The following is an 18,038-nucleotide window of genomic DNA, read 5'->3' as shown; positions in this document are numbered from 1 at the left end:
ACTTTCACCGCTCTGAAAAAACATGTAAAATATCGGAATTAAGTCTCCACGACTTCTACAGCCAAGGAAAATCCAAACAGATCATAAATCCTGCTCACTTATAAGCAACTGATGTGATGCTGAGCAGTGTTGTCTCGGTCCGCGGTGCACAATGTCCTGCATGTTTCAGATTTTTCTCTGCTTCAGCACATCTGATTTAAATCCACGTTTAATTAACAGGCTCCTGCAGAAATTGTCAACAAGCTGTTGAGTTAATTTGTTCCTTTGAATCAGGCTTGCTGCAGAAGCGAGATATAGAAAAGATGCAGGACGGTGTGCACTGAGGAGCAGCAAGCGTTGAGTGCTGTAAACATGAACACCAATGAAATAAACGACATGATATTTGGTCCAACATTAGGTCAAAAGGTTGTTTCACTGCTCTGAACTCTGACATGTAATGCTGTCCTGTTCTTTTCAAATGATCCTGTGAATCCAGCACAGCCTGTAATCAGGTGAGAAAATTAAAATAAACACGCAAAATAGCACACGCGCAAACAAAACATTAAACGCTGCAAATAAATCTAAAGGATTTTTTAAAATCATCTTGCTCCAAAAATAGCTAAAAGGTGCAAAAATAAGGACTCAAATGTGTGAAGAAGTAAGTAAAACAGAACAAAAATAAAAAATAAAGCAGCAACAAATGTGTGAATAAACAGACTGCATCACTCCAGAGAATCCAGAACATTCCCTCCTAATTTGTTTGTTTCACTTTATAATCTCAGATTAGAAATTAGAACACCTTAACCCTCCCACTGTCTTTATGGGTGACCCCACCAGGAAAGTTGACCATTGAGCAGGATTGATGGTTTATCCCTTGAGGTCCACGTGGCAGGGGTGAGGTGGTGCTCACTCCTCACCCCTGCCACGTGGACCCAAGGGATAAACCATCAGCGCTGCTCAATGGTCAACTTTCCTCGAGGGGTCACACCCATTAGGACAGTGGGAGGGTTAAATTATCAGGAGGCACTGCGTCTCCCTCTCAGCACCTGAACCTGACAAGCTCCACGCTGATGATCTTCTCCTGGAGGAGATCCTATCTCTAAGAGACGAGCAGGAAGGAGAAAGTGTGTGGGAGGCTTGAGAAACGTTGTGTCTCTGCACACTAGCAGGGCGTCGACACTGGCATCTGCTGCCCCTTCAACACTTCATCAGACTCCATCAGGGTGATGAAGAGGAGCCGGCTGCTCAGGAGCGGGTGAGGAGTCTGTTGGCTTGTTTTCTCACATTCTGTACAGATTATAAGCGACTGGAGCTCGGTACATAAACAGCCTACTTAACTCTCCATTGATCATTTATTATTTTTGTGATGACCTTTTCCAGTGACCTCCTTCACCTGGTGGAACGTCTTCTCCTTTCACATCCTGGCTTTAGGAGTTAACGGTAATTATGAACATTATTTCTTTTAGCTCCAAATTTAGCCACAGGAAAAAAGATAAACTTGACCCAGACCTGACCTGAGCAGCTTACAAAAAAAGAGATTGAGCTAAAAAGGCAAACCTCATAGTTTGTGCTGCTGTGAATATTTAAGTACAGCTTTTCCAAAATGTAGGAAAATTTAGAGAAGTCGTGAGCTATTTAGAGCTCTGCGTAGGCCACCACAGCTTTCTGAGGTGAGTCCAGGAGTCAGGTTATGTACGGTGTCCCAGAAGGTTCAACAAAATAGAAAAGCTTCAACTGAATGTAAAAGAAACAAAACAAAAGTTACAAGAAAAAACAAGTTACAACAAAGTTTCAACAAGAGAAAATGTTACAGAAAAACAACAAAAGTTACAACAAAGTTTCAACAAAAGCACAAACATTACAGAAAAACAACAAAAGTTACAACAAAATTTACAAGAAAAACAACAAGTTACAAGAAAAAAAACAAGTTACAACAAAGTTTCAACAAAAGAGAAAATGTTACAGAAAATCAACAAAAGTTACAACAAAGTTTCAACAAAAACACAAAAATTACAAAAAACAACAAAAGTTAGAACAAAGTTTCATCAAAAGAGCAAACATTACAGAAAAAAAAACAAAAGTTAGAACAAAACAACTGACGTTATAAAACAACATAAGTTACAACAAAACAACAAAAGTTACATAAAAAACAAGTTACAACAAAGTTTCAACAAGAGAAAATGTTACAGGAAAACAACAAAAGTGACAACAAAACAACTACATTTACAAGAAAAACAACAAAAGTTACAACAAAGTTGCAACAAAAGCACAAACATTATGGAAAAAACCCAAAAGTTGAAACAAAACAACAAAAGCTACAACTAAATTGCAACAAAACAACAAAAGTTACAAGAAAAAAACAAAAGTTACAACAAAGTTGCAACAAAAGCACAAACATTACAGAAAAAAAACAAAAGTTGGAACAAACGTTACAAAACAACAAAAGTTACAACTAAATTGCAACAAAACAACAAAAGACCAAACGTTACATAAAAACAACAAAAGTTACAAGAAAAACAACAAACGTTACAACAAAGTTTGAACAAAAGAGCAAACATTACAGAAAAAGAACAAAAGTTACAACAAAGTTGCAACAACAGTTCACCCCCCAACGGGAACTTTCTCGTAGTTTTGTGTCTCCAATAAAAATGCTTAACACAGATTCCAGCATCTTGGCTTTTCTGAAGCTGTTTTAATAAAATGCAACAGAAGCATAAAAAAATCATCTAACTTATCTCATATTTACACAAACATCTCCATTTTGCTGACACTTTCCTACAGGGTCTCGCTTTAAAGGTGGCTCAGACCCCGACTCTAAGATGATGTCATCTGAGAATGTCTCTACCGCATCACAGGACTGTAGTAACTCTTATTAAATAGTTCCTGCTTCTTTTCACATCAGCCAGACATTGACTTTATGGGAACTGATGCAGTTTTAGTATCAAGTTAGAATTTTTGTGTCATTTTTCACTTAGATTGAGATTCAGGGAGACATTAATTATTACATATAAAACACAAAAGGGCTCATGAACAAATACATCCAGATGATTTATTTAATATTTTAGAAGTTTGCGTTAAGACTTTTTGACAAGAAAAGTTTTATTTTAATTAATTTCCACCAATAAAAACCTCAGATTTCCTAAAAACACATAAAACAGAGTCAGCATTGTTACACCAAACCAATTTTATTAACATAAACCACAGTAGAAATAAAAAGATCGTCATTTTAAACATGATCTTCTGTTCTTTTGGCAAACATTTATGCAAAGACTTAATTTCATCGCAATAACACCATGGATCAGACGTTTCACCGCAACAATCTGATAAAACACCAAATAAGGTCACCGGGTCACATGGACCTCCGCCTCCGGCCGGCTCTACGCCTTGGTGATGCTTCCCTCTTTGATCAGGAAGTCGTAGATTTTTCGCGTCTTGTTGACGTCGATCTTGATCAGCGCTCGCGCTTGCGCCAGCCGCAGCCCCCCCTGCCGTTTGCACTCGCTCAGTAAAGCCTGCTTGTACTCCAGGTAGGCCCCCGGCACCAACCGCACCACCTGACACAACTACACACACGCACACACAAGACAGAACATTAAAACACACACGGTGTCCGTGAAGCTTCACAAAAAGCCTCCAGAACAAACGTGTTGATGTTCTCCGGATGAAACGTGACAAATCTACAAACACCAGCTGAGCCAGGATTCTGTTCCAGATGTTTGTTGGGTTGGACTCACCCAGACGTTACTGTGCTACAAACACTCTGCATCCCAGATTAATAAAATCAAGAAAAACAAATCAAATGTTCACTTCAACATCCTCACTTTGGACCCCTGTGAAGCTCTCCTGGTTTTAAGTTTCTGGTGAGAAGCTGCAGCAGAACTGAGCTGTGAGTGAATGTAACACTGGACATAAGGTCGCCATGGCAACGCATAACACCAACACAGTGTTCCAGCAGCAAGCAGAACCAGGTCTTTGCCTGAGAGGACGTCCAGTTAGAGAGCAGGAAGCTACACGCTAACGTTTACGAGCGCAAGTCCCAGGAAGGTGAGGTGGTGTGTGTGTGTGTGTGTGGGGGGGGCGGGGCTTCCTTACAAAACATTTCTGTTGGGTGTTTTCTGTAACTTTTGGCTTTTCGTGAGAACGATTCAGCTGCAGCCAGAGGACATCTCGTCACAGGCCTACCTCTTTTTCCCGCTCATTGAGCTTCTCGGTTCCTGGGAGTCCGGTCAGGTTGAGTGGGGGGGCACTCCGCCTGCCTGTTGCTGTGCAGCAAAAATACGAGAACATTCAGACCGACGTGCAGCAGCTAAAGCGTCAGAGTTTATCCATGTGTGCTTAGAGTAAAACCAGCAGAAATCACGAAACCTGAGTTTAAAAAGGTGAAAATATAAAAACAAGAAGCAAAATTAAGTAAACGGATGAAACGAACTATTATGAATCCACCATTCTCCTAAGCTGAACACAGCTAAACACGGAGTTTCTCGCTTCAGGCAGAATCATAGAGCCGTCAGGGTAAACCGGCCAATCAGCATGCAGCTAATTTAATATTCGTTTCCTGGTCTAGTGGGTGGGGTAATTCTGCAGGGTTGTGTTTATCAGAGCTCCTGGGTAGAGCCCTGCACGGGCCTAAAATCTGAGCCCGTGTCCGGCCCGTTCCGAGGGGGTGGAGCCCCAGCCCGACCCGGTCCGAAAAGGTTTTCAGGAATCTCTGGCCTGACCCGAGCCCGACTTTTTTTTAACCTTTCATAATGTTTTAGCGTGATAGAATGCTCCGCGTTCTAATAATCTGTGAGAAGCGTTCTGCAGTAAAAAATAAATAAAGAAAGAAAAACAGCATCAATGCAGCTTTTTTCTAACAGAGCGTATTTTTCGAGCGGCAGATGAAATTTACGAACACTATATTAATTGGATGCGTTTGTAAATTTAATCTGCCGCTCTGAAAATGCGCAGTTAGAAAAAAACAGCAGTGAATGCTGTTTTTTTCTAACTGCAGAGCGAATTTATTCACAGAAAAATGGAATGCTGCCGTTTTCATGAGAATAAACGAACGGTTTCTGACATCAGAGTGGACATAAAACGGCGTATTAGAATAGGGGCACATGTTTCAATCAGCAGTTTGAGAATTTGTTTATATTATAAACCACACAGACCTGAACTGAGCTGACGGTGCGTGAGAAGCAGGCAGGTGCTGCTGCGTTCAAGTGTTTCAGTTTTGTTTTTTATGAATTCGATTAAAAATAAAGGCGCCCGGCCCGGCCCGTGTCCGAGGTAATTACACAGTCGTTGGCCCAAAGCCCGGCCCTCGGGGCGTCGGGCCGGGCCGACCCGCGGGCCTAGGGCTCTACTCCTGGGCTCCAGTTTCCACGTGTGAACAAAACGTTGTAGCAACTGAAGTCAGACAGACAGAGCGGAGCACGAGGAGAAGAGAAACTTCGTACCCGATACCGTGATCGTTGTGACAGCTGGAGTGACACCCGCATCTCTGTAATGAGACAGAAAAGTATTATTATCTGCTGCCACGTTCTCACTCACTCACTCACTCACTCACTCACCCACCCACCCACCCACCCACCCACTCACTCACTCACTCACCCACCCACCCACCCACTCACTCACTCACTCACTCACTCACTCACTCACTCACTCACTCACCCACCCACCCACCCACCCACTCACCCACCCACCCACCCACCCACTCACTCACTCACTCACTCACTCACTCACTCACTCACTCACCCACTCACTCACTCACTCACTCACTCACTCACTCACCCACCCACCCACCCACTCACTCACTCACTCACTCACTCACTCACTCACTCACTCACCCACCCACTCACTCACTCACCCACTCACCCACCCACTCACTCACTCACTCACTCACCCACTCACCCACTCACTCACTCACCCACTCACTCACTCACCCACTCTCGCTCGCTTACTCACTCACTCACTCACTCATTCACCCACTCACTCACTCACTCACTCACCCACCCACCCACCCACTCACTCACCCACTCACTCACTCACCCACTCACTCACTCACTCACTCACTCACTCACCCACTCTCGCTCGCTCACTCACTCACTCACTCACTCACTCACTCACTCACTCACCCACCCACCCACTCACTCACTCACTCACTCACTCACTCACTCACTCACTCACTCACTCACCCACTCACTCACTCACTCACTCACTCACCCACCCACTCACTCACTCACCCACCCACCCACTCACTCACTCACTCACTCACTCACCCACCCACCCACTCACTCACTCACCCACCCACCCACTCACTCACTCACTCACTCACCCACTCACTCACTCACTCACTCACCCACTCACTCACCCACACTCACTCACTCACTCACCCACCCACCCACTCACTCACTCACTCACTCACCCACTCACTCACTCACTCACTCACCCACTCACTCACCCACACTCACTCACTCACTCACCCACCCACCCACTCACTCACTCACTCACTCACCCACTCACTCACCCACTCACTCACTCACTCACTCACCCACTCACTCACCCACACTCACTCACTCACTCACCCACCCACCCACTCACTCACCCACCCACCCACCCACCCACTCACTCACTCACTCACTCACTCACTCACTCACTCACTCACTCACCCACCCACCCACTCAAGGCTTTGTTCACTCTTCTTGCTCCAGATTCTCATCCAAAAACATGAATCATTGCAGTTTTATGGATTTTTGGGACAACAGGCAGGAAAACGCCTCAGATAAAAGCCAAACGGGAGCCGCTGCGGCGGCACGTTAACCAGAGCCAAACACGTACGTCAGAGTGAGGTGGAAACATGACGTTTAGTCATCTCCGGTAAGCCCAGCTGTTAAGCTCTTACATGGCGGCCTGCTTGCTGAGCCACTGCTGGCAGGCTTTTCCATCTTGGATGTACTGAAGGACGTCACACAACATGGTCCTCTTCCTGCGCTCGTCCTCGCGCATCCGCTTCACCCGCTCGTACACTTTAGCGCCTGATGCAGACGGAACGGAGACGTAAATGCATGACTGTGACCTAATTCCTCAGGTTTACGCAGGCCTTCAGAAAAGTGCTGCTGAAACGTTGAAGGTAAAGGTCAAAGTTCAACTCACTGCAGAACGACTTGATCCCTGCTTTCCTGTATTCCTGCAGCCGGCGGATCTCTCTCCTCAACTCAAACTCCACTGGAACGACAAGAGTGTTGAAGGTTTAATGTGGATCGGGTCGCCGCTGCTGCAGATCGTCACGATGAGAAGCATCAGAGAACTTCCTCTAGCCTGACACTAAAACCATCTAAAGACCCCGAGTGCAAAGGGTAAAGACTGGATTTTTACACCACAACAAAGAGATTTTTCTGGGGTCAGAGCTGGTTGCCTAGCAACTGTTCAGGTTAAATAAAGCAGAGTGGCATCTATGAAATCGCAAACTACATTAGCAGAACTGGAAATGAGAAAGAAAGCAGCAAGCAAGCCTCCAGCCCTGCAACACCTGCAGCAGGCGGCTGGACGGAGCCGCACGCCGTCACACGGCTGAATCGATGGAGGCGTGAAAGGCTGAGCTGGAACACGCCACACCAACACGGCTGCGCAACATGTCACGCCTGATTCCTGCCTGCTGGCAGATGAAAGCAGCTTCAGAGGGAACGAGTGAGGTGGAGGTCCACCGAGCTCATCGACATTCAGCCGAAGCTACGTGAAAACGGCCTGCTGACCAGTGGTGGTAACCATGGCAACCAGATACTCACGCGCGTGACTTTCGATGAATTTGTCATGCTCGACCGGCCCCACCACTCTTGCAAACCTCCTCATGATGTCATACAGCTCCTGCACCTCCTTCGGGTAGCATCGCTCCAGCACTGACAACCAAAAGAGGACAGGAGTGAGTCCAAACCGACCGGGACACGCGTGGATCGGTCACCGTCCCCCTCGTTAGCTGGCATTAAAGACAAGATTATTAATGAAGCAGAGTTCAGTTCCACGCCTCCATCAGGAAGCAGGCTAAACAACCCCACAAAGCAGCACGGCACGACCCACTCATCATCACAAAACCAGCTCATTCTAAAGTAAGGTCAGAGGTCACAAGTCAAAAACAAAAAAGGAAACAAGGAGCAAAAATGTCGTCTGTGAGAGCGCTCCAAGGCCAAAACCCCAATGATCCAAGACTTTTCTGGATGTCCAGTTCCATCTGGAGTCAACCCAACCATCACTATAGCAACAGCCAGACATGGTGGTAGTAGTGTGATGGTCTGGGGCTGCTCTGCTGCTTCAGGAACACTTCCTGCTACTGACGGAACCACGGACTCTGCTCTCCAGTAGAACAACCTAGGAAACGCTCCGGTGTTAAGAGCAAATATGTTTCCTCGGCACAGCAGGAACATCTTTGCTACTTAGCTTCTGTCTCCTCAGATTACACATTTTAATCTTTATTCTCCTGGTTTTGAGAGAAATATTACTTTCCACTTGACAGAGACGGTAAAGACGTTCAAATCTGGGAAAAAAAAAAAGTTTGTTGAATCACTGGGAGTCAAACCCATGTCCAGCATCAAAAAAGTGGATTTAGCATTTCCTAAAATGATTGGCAGGATTTATTTCTGGACTGAGCAGTATAGCCCTAGTAGAACACGCCACTTCCTGTTATCTCCTCCCTGCTGACGTCATCGCTCACGGCTGCAGTGCCGACAGAACTGGGGATAAAAATCCTCCATTTTTATTCAAACACCTGATCACACACAGATCTCAACACACACACACACACACACACGCTGTCTTAAAGCTTCTCTCGTGTTGCCGGGTAACAGCCGGGTGTTGAACTGTCACTCCTGTTACAACCAGGAGACTTCAGCATCTGAGCTCTAATTAGCAGCTGCCATCTCAGGCTGAAGCCGGGCTCCAAACAGCAGACTCCCCCCCCCCCCCCCCCCCCCTCACACACACACACACAAAGTTATTCACGTCTCCATGGAGATGGAGACTCAGCACCTCGATGTGGCCTGATAGCCGCCAGAATCTCCCGGCCGCTGCACCTCCTGCAGCACAGACACGATACAGAGCCTCCCAGGCTCAGGTGCTGTTATTACACGTGATGCACACACGATCACACACGCATGATTACAAACACACACACACAAACAGACTTTTGACAGTCGCCATGACAACCAGTTTGCAATCGTAGTCCTCTTTTGTCTTCAGAACGCCGGAGGGCTGTGGGAAATGTTGGCTGAAGGAAGCATCTATTAAAACAGGGCAGAAGAGAGGACTGCTTCTCAGAGCAACAGGTGGGGCTGGTGTGTGTGTGTGTGGGGGGGGGGGGGGGGGGGGAGATGAGACACTGTAATTGGACAAAATCCTTCTGCAGCAGCAGCCTTCGATGACTCATAAAAAACCCAGAGGTGCAGAGGAATGGTTAGAGATCCAGCAGGTGCATCGCCCCCCCCCCCCACCCATTTGAGCCGTTACCGCAGCAACACTAATCAAACAGCAGCTAGGCAGTGCCCCCCCCCCCCCCCCCCCCCCCCATGCAAGACCTCTAACGGCTGCTGTGGTGGATGAAGGTTATTACAGCTGAACCATTTGCGCCCCCCACCCCCTCCACCCACCAGCTGATCCGCGTTAGAGGGAGGTTGGGGGGGGGGGGGGGTTCTTACTCTGAAACTTGCGGAGGTTGATCAGACCATGGTCCCGGATGATCCTGAAAGAGACAAACATGGAGTTTTAGGTCCTGCTCTCTGTTAAATGGCCTGTGATGGTTTTAGGGCTGTGGAGGTGAGACGCTGGTGGATGTTCCTGTCTCACACTAGCAGGTGTCTCTTTTATTATTATTTTATTATACTTCTTAATAACGCAGAGGCTGATGCAGCCACCAGGATCGTTTTACATCTGAACCAATCATCTGAAACCACTTTAATCCCATTATTAACCTGATGAAGCTTCACTGCAGCCAGGGCCAGATTAACACTCTGTTGTACCCTGGGCAACAATATTCAAGGGCCCCATCATCACGACCCAAGAACCACCATAATATGGTCACATGCAGAATATTTTAACCACACCCAATCAGGCTTGGGGGTGGCTACAGAAATTGACCTCAGGTGTGAAACACCACAGTTGGGTTATTTTTTAAAAAGGGGGGGCCATTACTTTTTCAACACAGGGCAATGTAGGTTTGGATCTCGTTCTCTCCCTAAATAATAAAAACCATCATTTCAAAACTGCTTTTTGTGTTTACTTGTGTTATCTTTGACTAACGGTTAAATGTGTTTGATGATCAGAAACATTTTGTGTGACAAACATGCAAAAGAATAAGAAATCAGGAAGGGGGCAAATAGTTTTTCACACCACTGCATGTGTCCACCCCAGGACAAGCTTCAGGTCCCACAGACCCACAACTTAAAGGGACTTTATGGAGTTTTGAATTTTTATGCTCGCGATTGCCCCCTCAGGCCAAAAGCATAACTGCAGCTTCAATAGGAGGCTCGTGCACGAGGCGCACAAGCTGTACGTGCACACTCCTTAACAAAAATAACAGGTGAGACAGCCCCATGTGTGTGTGTGTGTGTGTGTGTGTGTGTGTGTGTGTGTGTGTGTGTGTGTGTGTGTGTGTGGCCCGGAGGACAGGAGAACACGCAGCTAATTAATTAAATAATGTGGTTCTGTACCTTTCTCTTCAGCACAGCCGACAAAGGTTTAAGATGGGTCAGTCCTCCTGCATGCTCAGATCATTCCCTTCCCTTGCTTGAAAAATTGTTCCAAAATGAAATTTGAACCCAGATCTTTTTTATCTGTGAATTCAATGCCGTTCGGCAAGTCTCAAATAAAAATTTGGGCCTCTTACTGTAAAAAAAAATACAATTAATGTAAAAAATGAACTTTAAATAAACTGTGTTCACATCCAGAATCAAACCCAGGTCTTCTACACGAGAGTCCGATGTCTTACTAGGTGAGCTGTCTCCAGTGACGTCCTTGGTATCTGTAACATTTATATCCTTGATGACAGCTGAAACAATGTTCAAAGAACGGTTCGGAGTGAAAATGGCTGTTTTGTTGCTAATTTGCAGGAAATATCTAGAAGAAAGTTCTACAGAAAGTAGCTAAGGGTCCTCAGAAATGTAGCTAGCTTTGTCACTAGGCGTTAGGAACAGCGACAAAGTGGCACTGCCTCTCTCTCTGCTGCTAAAGCTACAGATAGCAAATGCTACGGGCGATGCCTGAGCGTGAACGCGCATGAAGCAGCCTGCTCGACCCGAGCATCTCTCTTTTTCTGTGATTTTACAGAAAAACAGGCAATCACAGTAAAAATGCCAGGGCTCATTCTACAGGACCAGGGCATTGCAGGAGAATGTATGAAGAAGACATTTATTATTTCTATACATGTTTTGGCTGTCACACTTCCATAATGCCCTTTTAAGGCTGGTGGTCCCCTGGAGGTCCAGCGATCCCAGCCTGAGGGCCACAGTTTCAGAAAACGCTGACTTGACTGATTTAACTTTGGTTGCTGGAGAGTAAAAACTCTCAGGAAAACCGTTTTTGATGGGCACACTCAAACAGCTGTGTGAGGGTTTTCTGATGGCTGTCGTTTAAAAGAAAACATCCTCGGTCTCTGGGAGTTGAAATCTTTTCCCTCCAACACGGAGAACATTCTATGGGACTTTTTACAAAGTGACACAATTTCCTTCTTTCTAAAAATGACCACCAGCTGAGCGTGAACCACTCCGTGTTCTGTAGCGACTGAAGAAACTGATTCTGGCTAGCACAGCCTCGCAGGACGTTGGTCCTAAATGAGCTTTTAACAAAACAAACACCTCTTTAGGTGATATAAACACATCAGCATCATTAATGTTGGAGCTGAGCTCAGAGGGAGACGAAACTGTTTGCTTTGTACTTTAGAATGAGCATAAATGTCATTAATTAAACCAGAGAGCTTAAGAGACCTGGGGGTGATTTCTCAGGCGTATGGCGCCATCTGCTGAAAGATGGAGGTTATTACAGGTTAATGAGTACTTTCTTCTATCACAAATAATACAATTCACCCACTTCTTCCTTCTTTGTCTCTCTTTTAATCTTGAATGATAAATATCAACGACAGCGAGCTTGAGGGCTGTGAGAGAAGCAAACACCACATGGAAAAGTAAAGTCAGCCACCTGAAGGTCAATCAGACGGAAAAATAAAAATACTAAAAACAAAAGTCCTACGCACCACGCAGGATATCTGAGTCATCGTCCACAAAGTCAATGTCCTTCAGGTCCCATTCTGCATAGTTGTCGAACTCCTGAGAGAGACATGAAAAGGGTTTTCACAATCTGCTCGTCTGCACCGAGCGACGATCAACAATTTATGAGAAACGGGTCTCAGAGAGGCAACAACAAAGGTATGAGTCACTGTTTCAATGAGGGTTCATCTCCAGCCCCCTAGTGGCGACTCTGATGGTTTATTCTTGCAGGTCACACACACGCACACACACACACACACACACACACACACACACCTCCATGAAGTCCGCTCTGGCCGGCATGTAGCCCGCCATGTCCCGAGACAGCATGGAGTCGAACGTGGGCCGGGGCGGGTCGTCGGAGGCTGCGGGATCAGAGGAAAACCAAAATCAAACTTCCTCTTTAACACATTAATGACCAGGAAGCTTAAATCTACCCGCTGCATGCGAGCAACACCAGAACCGACCTGCTCTGACAGGTGGAGGGTCCGACTCTCTGCCGGGTCACTTTCACACTTAACTGGTAAACCTGGAGAACTTAAATTCGGAACACCTGGCTGCTTAAAAGCTACACAAATCAGAAATGACCCGAGACCTTTGAAAAGTGTGGGGCGACGATGGCACAGGAGTTAAGTGCTCGCCCCGTAATCAAAAGGTTGCAGGTTCGAGTCCCACTCAGTCTGTTGCTGTCGTTGTGTCCTTGGGCAAGACACTTAACCCACGCTGCCTGCTGGTGGTGGTCGGAGGGTCCGGTGGCGCCAGTGCTCGGCAGCCTCGCCTCTGTCAGTGCGCCCCAGGGCAGCTGTGGCTACATCGTAGCTCATCCCCACCCGTGTGTGAATGGGTGTGTGAATGGGTGAATGACTGATTGTGTTGTAAAGCGCCTTGGGGGGTTCCAGGACTCTAGAAGGCGCTTTATCAAATACAGGCCATTCAAAAGTTCTGTGATGAAGCCTGAAGTAACTACGACATCCTGTGGTCTAACTTTGTAACTGCAGCCCTTAACAACTCACTTTTTCACTACTGATTTTGGGTTTCAAGGCTGTTTCCCGCCACGGATCAGCACCAGAAGATTCTAGATGACAAGTAAAGGTGAGTCGTACACAGGAAGCTGATAGGTGGATAAATACATTGTCGTATCTGGTGTTAGCTAGCTTGAATTGGACTGTTTTCGAAGGACAATTTATTTGGGAAGAAGGTTAAAAAGTTACCTGTTTGTTTATGTGCACCTGTTATTACTTTAACTGTTCACCAGTGAGTGGTTATTGGCTCTTGCGACATTCTCAGCTCCTATGGACCGAGGTTAGCGACGTGTACATACTCAGAAGGGCTAACTAATGTGGCTAGCCCAGCTCTGGCTTCACTTCCTGTTCAGCTGCTCTGAGCAGAGATTGCGTGATTCAAGCGATCTAGGTTCCAGTGGCTTCTCTCTCTAAAACTTTAACTTGAGAGAGTCTGGAGAGCACCGGACAACGGCGAGTCCATCAGAAGCCTGGAGGCTTGGCGGCTGTTACATCAGTGCGTTGCGTTGGGAATTAAGACATAAAACGTCACAACGGGGTTGGAAAGGTAAGATAGTCGGGTGTATCAGAGATGGACAGGAAGCTGAGTACAGAGAGCTGGTGGAGCGCTTTGTGGCATGGTGTGGAAACAATCATCTGACCTTGAACGTGAACAAAACAAAGGAGATGATTTTAGACTTCAGAAGAAACAGGGTGGAGTCAAACACTGTTTCCATCATGGGAAAAGAAGTGGAGGTGGTTGAGGAATACAAATACCTTGGAGTTCACCTAGACAACAGACTGGACTGGAGAAAGAACAGCCAAGCCGTTTACAAGAAGGGACACAGCAGACTGCACTTCTTGAGGACGCTTAGGTCCTTCAATGTCTATAGCAAGATGCTGCAGGTCTTCTACAAGTCTGTTGTTGAGAGTGTAATCTCTTCAGCCATCGTCTGTTGGGGTAGCAGCATCAGAAGCAGGGACCTGAAAAGGCTCAACGGCCTAATAACAAAGGCTGGTTCTGTTCTGGGGACGACTGTGGAACCGCTGGAGGAGATAATGCAAAGAAGGATTCTCCAGAGAATCAAGAACATGATGGACAACCCTGAGCATTCTCTTCACAAGACTGTCCGACAACGGAAGAGTGTCTTCAGTCAGAGGCTTCTTCAGTTTGGCTGCAACACTGACCGCTACTGGAGATCCTTCCTGCCAACAGCCATTGTAATATACAACAACTCTTTGATGACTTGATTATTCAGAGTATCTGCAGGTTTAAGGGAGCCAAATTTAAGACTTTTTAAGACCTTTTTTAAGGCCACTTTGACCAAATTTAAGCAATTTTTTAAAATGAAATTTGAGCTATAAATTCCAGCTATTGCCTGGAACCGGTGCTAACCACGACGCGAATGTGGGATTAGCCATCCAGTTACCATTAAACTTGCACTTCCCCATGGCGCAAGCTCCCACTAGCTTAACCAGCTAATGTGCTCATCTAAAAATAGCCCCCTTTCACAACCAACTGAATTTGGTTCCGCTTACGCCAATATCATACAAAAAAATGCTGAACTAGAAATTCACGAACATTTTATAGAAATAAAAGAATCTTGTTTATTGGGTCGTTGGTAATTTAAGACCTTTGGAAACTGTATTTAAGGATTTTTGTCATTTTTATGGATTTTTAAGGCCTTAAATTTGGAAAAGCTAATTTAAGACTTTTTAAGGACCCGCGGATGCCCTGTTATTATTATTATTATTATTATTATTATTATGAGCTACTACAGCAATCAATTTCCCTCTGGGATTAATAAAGTATTTTTTAATTGAATTGAATTGAATTGATGTTGTGTTTCTTATGGATGTTAGCATCGTGTATTCTGGAGGTGTAGCTTAGGAGCAGGAGCCAGTAAAAGAGTGCTGGCTGGACCTTTGAATTGTGTTTTTTTAAACACAGGGTCAACTCTTCTCTACCTTTAAAGGCATTTTGGTCAAATCTTGAATATGACATTACGACAGTCTCATACAGCATTTCAGGATCACTCGTGTTTCAGCTCATTTTAGCTCAATATCCATTCAGCTGGCTGAATTGATGCCATCACAGTGTTTGCTAAGGCTGCTTGACTGTGACGGCCATCCTGAACAATGCTGATTCCAAAAAATGACCCAGCTGTTTCAGAGTGTGGTGGTTAATGAGATATTTAGCCAGAAAAATAAGCAAAAATGAAAATTGTATTTCTTTTGTAAATAGAAAAAAAATTGAGAAATAAATAAATGCAGATTTCTCACATCTAAACGGGATCGCCCCATCTGCAAAGTGGGAGTCTTTTGTTTTCCGCAGGCCGAGCAGCGTGGAGGAAAAGAGTGGATTATTGATGAAATTCTTCATGTAGTGGCTCTCACATTCCTCTTTAGTCTTTGTGCGCATCTGGTATGCCACGTCATGCCTGAGGACACAGAGAGTGGACAAACGCAGCATTTAATCTGGTTCAGACTCATCTGAGAGTAAATCAGAAGGTAAAACAAACACTGATTCTCCGAGTTTTCATCAGAATTATGATCGAAAGATCATTAAGTTAAACTAAGCCAATTAAGTCTGTTAGAGAACGGCACTTTCTCACATCTACATGGATGAAAATGGCTGACATTTTTTCAGAAATTCTAATTCATGTGTCTCCCTACATCAGATATGCAATTAATATTTAACCTGTGAGCAAACAGCAGCTGATTGTGATGCAGAGCGTCAACCTGGAGGCCACGAAACACTTCAACCCCTAAATAATGACAACAGTGAATGTGGGAAAGAAACGGACCTGAGGCAGAACAAAAACAAACTGCTCACCAATTCCCAAACCCACAGTCCATGACGGCTTCAAGCAGCGCCATCTCCTCCTGTGCAGTCCACCCGGGCTCCAGCACCGGGAAGTCTGACGTCTTTAAGGAGGGATGACACAACGAACAAAGTCAAACGTGTGTTTTACAACAATAAGGAGATGCAGCAAATTCTACTCACCATGATTTCATATTTATGATCACTCTGATGCTTCTTGTACTCAAATCCTCTGGTGAAACACTGAAAACAGTGAGATTTAATTCAATACCATCAGATTCAAGACAACTAGACTGTAACCGTTGATGTAGGTTCAGTAGATTCTTCCCAGCTTTGCTTCTAGAAAAGCCTTAATTAGTTATTCCACCGTGCTGTTTCTGTGCTGCAGCCACTCTGCTTTTAACACTGTTGCATTAATGCAAAACACACTTTGTAATCTAAGAGTGGCCGGAGAAAACTCGCTGAAGATGCATCAGCAAAAAGTAAAATGTGGTTCACATCCAATTACCGGTAGATTTTAAAACTATTTTTAAATACCCCCCCCCCCCCCCCCCCCAAAAAAAAATCAGCATTTCTCACATATTGCATTCTTCCTTGTTCCTTGGCCTTACCTGTATTAGCTCATGTTACTCACATTGTTTAGCTGTTACTTTGGAGTGAGCACTTTTAGCTTTCTCAGTAACAAGAACAATCTATCCAAGAGTCTTTAATGCAAAACAGCATTCATTTTTGTCCCAACACTGTTTTTGCATTGTATAGGAAACTGAACAGAACTGGACCATAATGTCCATCCCTTAACGACCGCATGGACCCATCTTCTGATGCTACCTCCAGCAGCATCCTGCACCAGTTCACAAAGCTCAGATCGTCTGGTTTCTAGAACATGACCATGAGGTCACTGGATGATAAAGATGTGTGAAACGGTCTAACTGAATTAAGATTTTACATCATTTCACCACGAACTGAAACACAAGAAGAGAAAAAGATATGTTGGTGTTTGTTAGCTACTGACCTGGAGACACAGTAACACAGATGAAGGTCCGCATTCTGCACATTTGATGTACGGTTCAGTTAGATAGGAGGAGCAACCTCTGCATGGAGGCTTACCAAAAGGATCGTCTGAAACCACAGACATGATTTCAGCTTTACTTACAGAGCACAAACACACTAACGTGCCAATATCTGTTGCTGTAGACCAAAAATCTTCGTTAGGACAAAATATTTGGCGTCAAATATCAATCTCCGCTGACGCAGGTAGTAGTTTTGGGGTTTATAACTACACTTTGGCCGACATATAAAAGTTCTCAGAAGCAAAACTGTGATAAAAGCACTGTCGCAGCTTATCAGGAAACGCTGACTGATAGCGACAAGTATCGATAAAAGCTAAACCTAGCTTAGCGGAGCTAGCTTAGCGAAGCTAAAACGGTTAACGAAACAAAAACATCAACAAAAAATGAGGTGTATACAGTGAATCTGCGGTAGGTATTTTTATGTTTTGTGTTACTACTCATACTTACTAGTAAGGGATCCTAGACGCTCCATTTTGATGAAGCTTTAACAAAAAATTTAAAGCAATTTATGCTTTGGATCGATCTATTTTTCAGAGCTCACAAGTATTCCTAGTTGAGTCAACGCTAGTCGATCGATGAGCTTCTGGTGATCTGTTCAAACCCAAACCGATGGTTCAAACTGTTCAAACCAACCTATTGTTTAAAAAATATTTTCAGCAGATTATTTTCCATTTAAAACATATGGCTAACCTGTTTTACTATAAAATCCGATAACTTCCTGTTATTTTTAATTAAAAACATTTTACAGCAGACACGTATGTCTTTGGTGTGTTGTGTTTAGTTTCAATTTCCATCTTTCAGTTCTTTTTAAAACACAGAAAATGTTTATTTACCTGCAACAGGTAAATAAACATTTTCTGTGCTTTAAAAAGAACTGAAAGATGGAATTAGACTCTCATGTGATTATAATATTGAAGCAGAAGTTGTAATAATACTT

At 44.7% G+C, this 18,038-nt stretch overlaps 1 protein-coding gene across 2 annotated transcripts; it reads right to left on the bottom strand.

The window, feature by feature from the left end:
• Positions 1-3,145: 3,145 nt before the first annotated feature.
• Positions 3,146-17,689, bottom strand: tada2a (transcriptional adaptor 2A). 2 transcript variants are annotated; one of them, XM_054742434.2, is made up of 15 exons: positions 17,549-17,689; positions 17,044-17,150; positions 16,215-16,274; positions 16,044-16,135; positions 15,491-15,648; positions 12,483-12,571; positions 12,194-12,266; positions 12,031-12,094; positions 9,645-9,688; positions 7,746-7,856; positions 7,114-7,185; positions 6,863-6,995; positions 5,418-5,461; positions 4,162-4,241; positions 3,146-3,542 (listed from the first exon to the last, which is right to left on the bottom strand). In XM_054742434.2, the coding sequence occupies exons 1-15, from the start codon at positions 17,571-17,573 to the stop codon at positions 3,357-3,359; spliced, it is 1,338 nt and encodes a 445-aa protein (XP_054598409.1). In that variant the 5' UTR covers positions 17,574-17,689; the 3' UTR covers positions 3,146-3,356. The 2 variants fall into 2 exon arrangements, with proteins under 2 accessions (XP_054598409.1, XP_054598410.1); XM_054742435.2 differs by lacking the exon at positions 7,746-7,856.
• Positions 17,690-18,038: the final 349 nt, after the last annotated feature.

This window comes from Nothobranchius furzeri, chromosome 13 (assembly GCF_043380555.1).
Source record: "Nothobranchius furzeri strain GRZ-AD chromosome 13, NfurGRZ-RIMD1, whole genome shotgun sequence".
NCBI lineage: Eukaryota > Metazoa > Chordata > Actinopteri > Cyprinodontiformes > Nothobranchiidae > Nothobranchius > Nothobranchius furzeri.
This window is presented reverse-complemented; position numbering and strand designations above follow the sequence as displayed.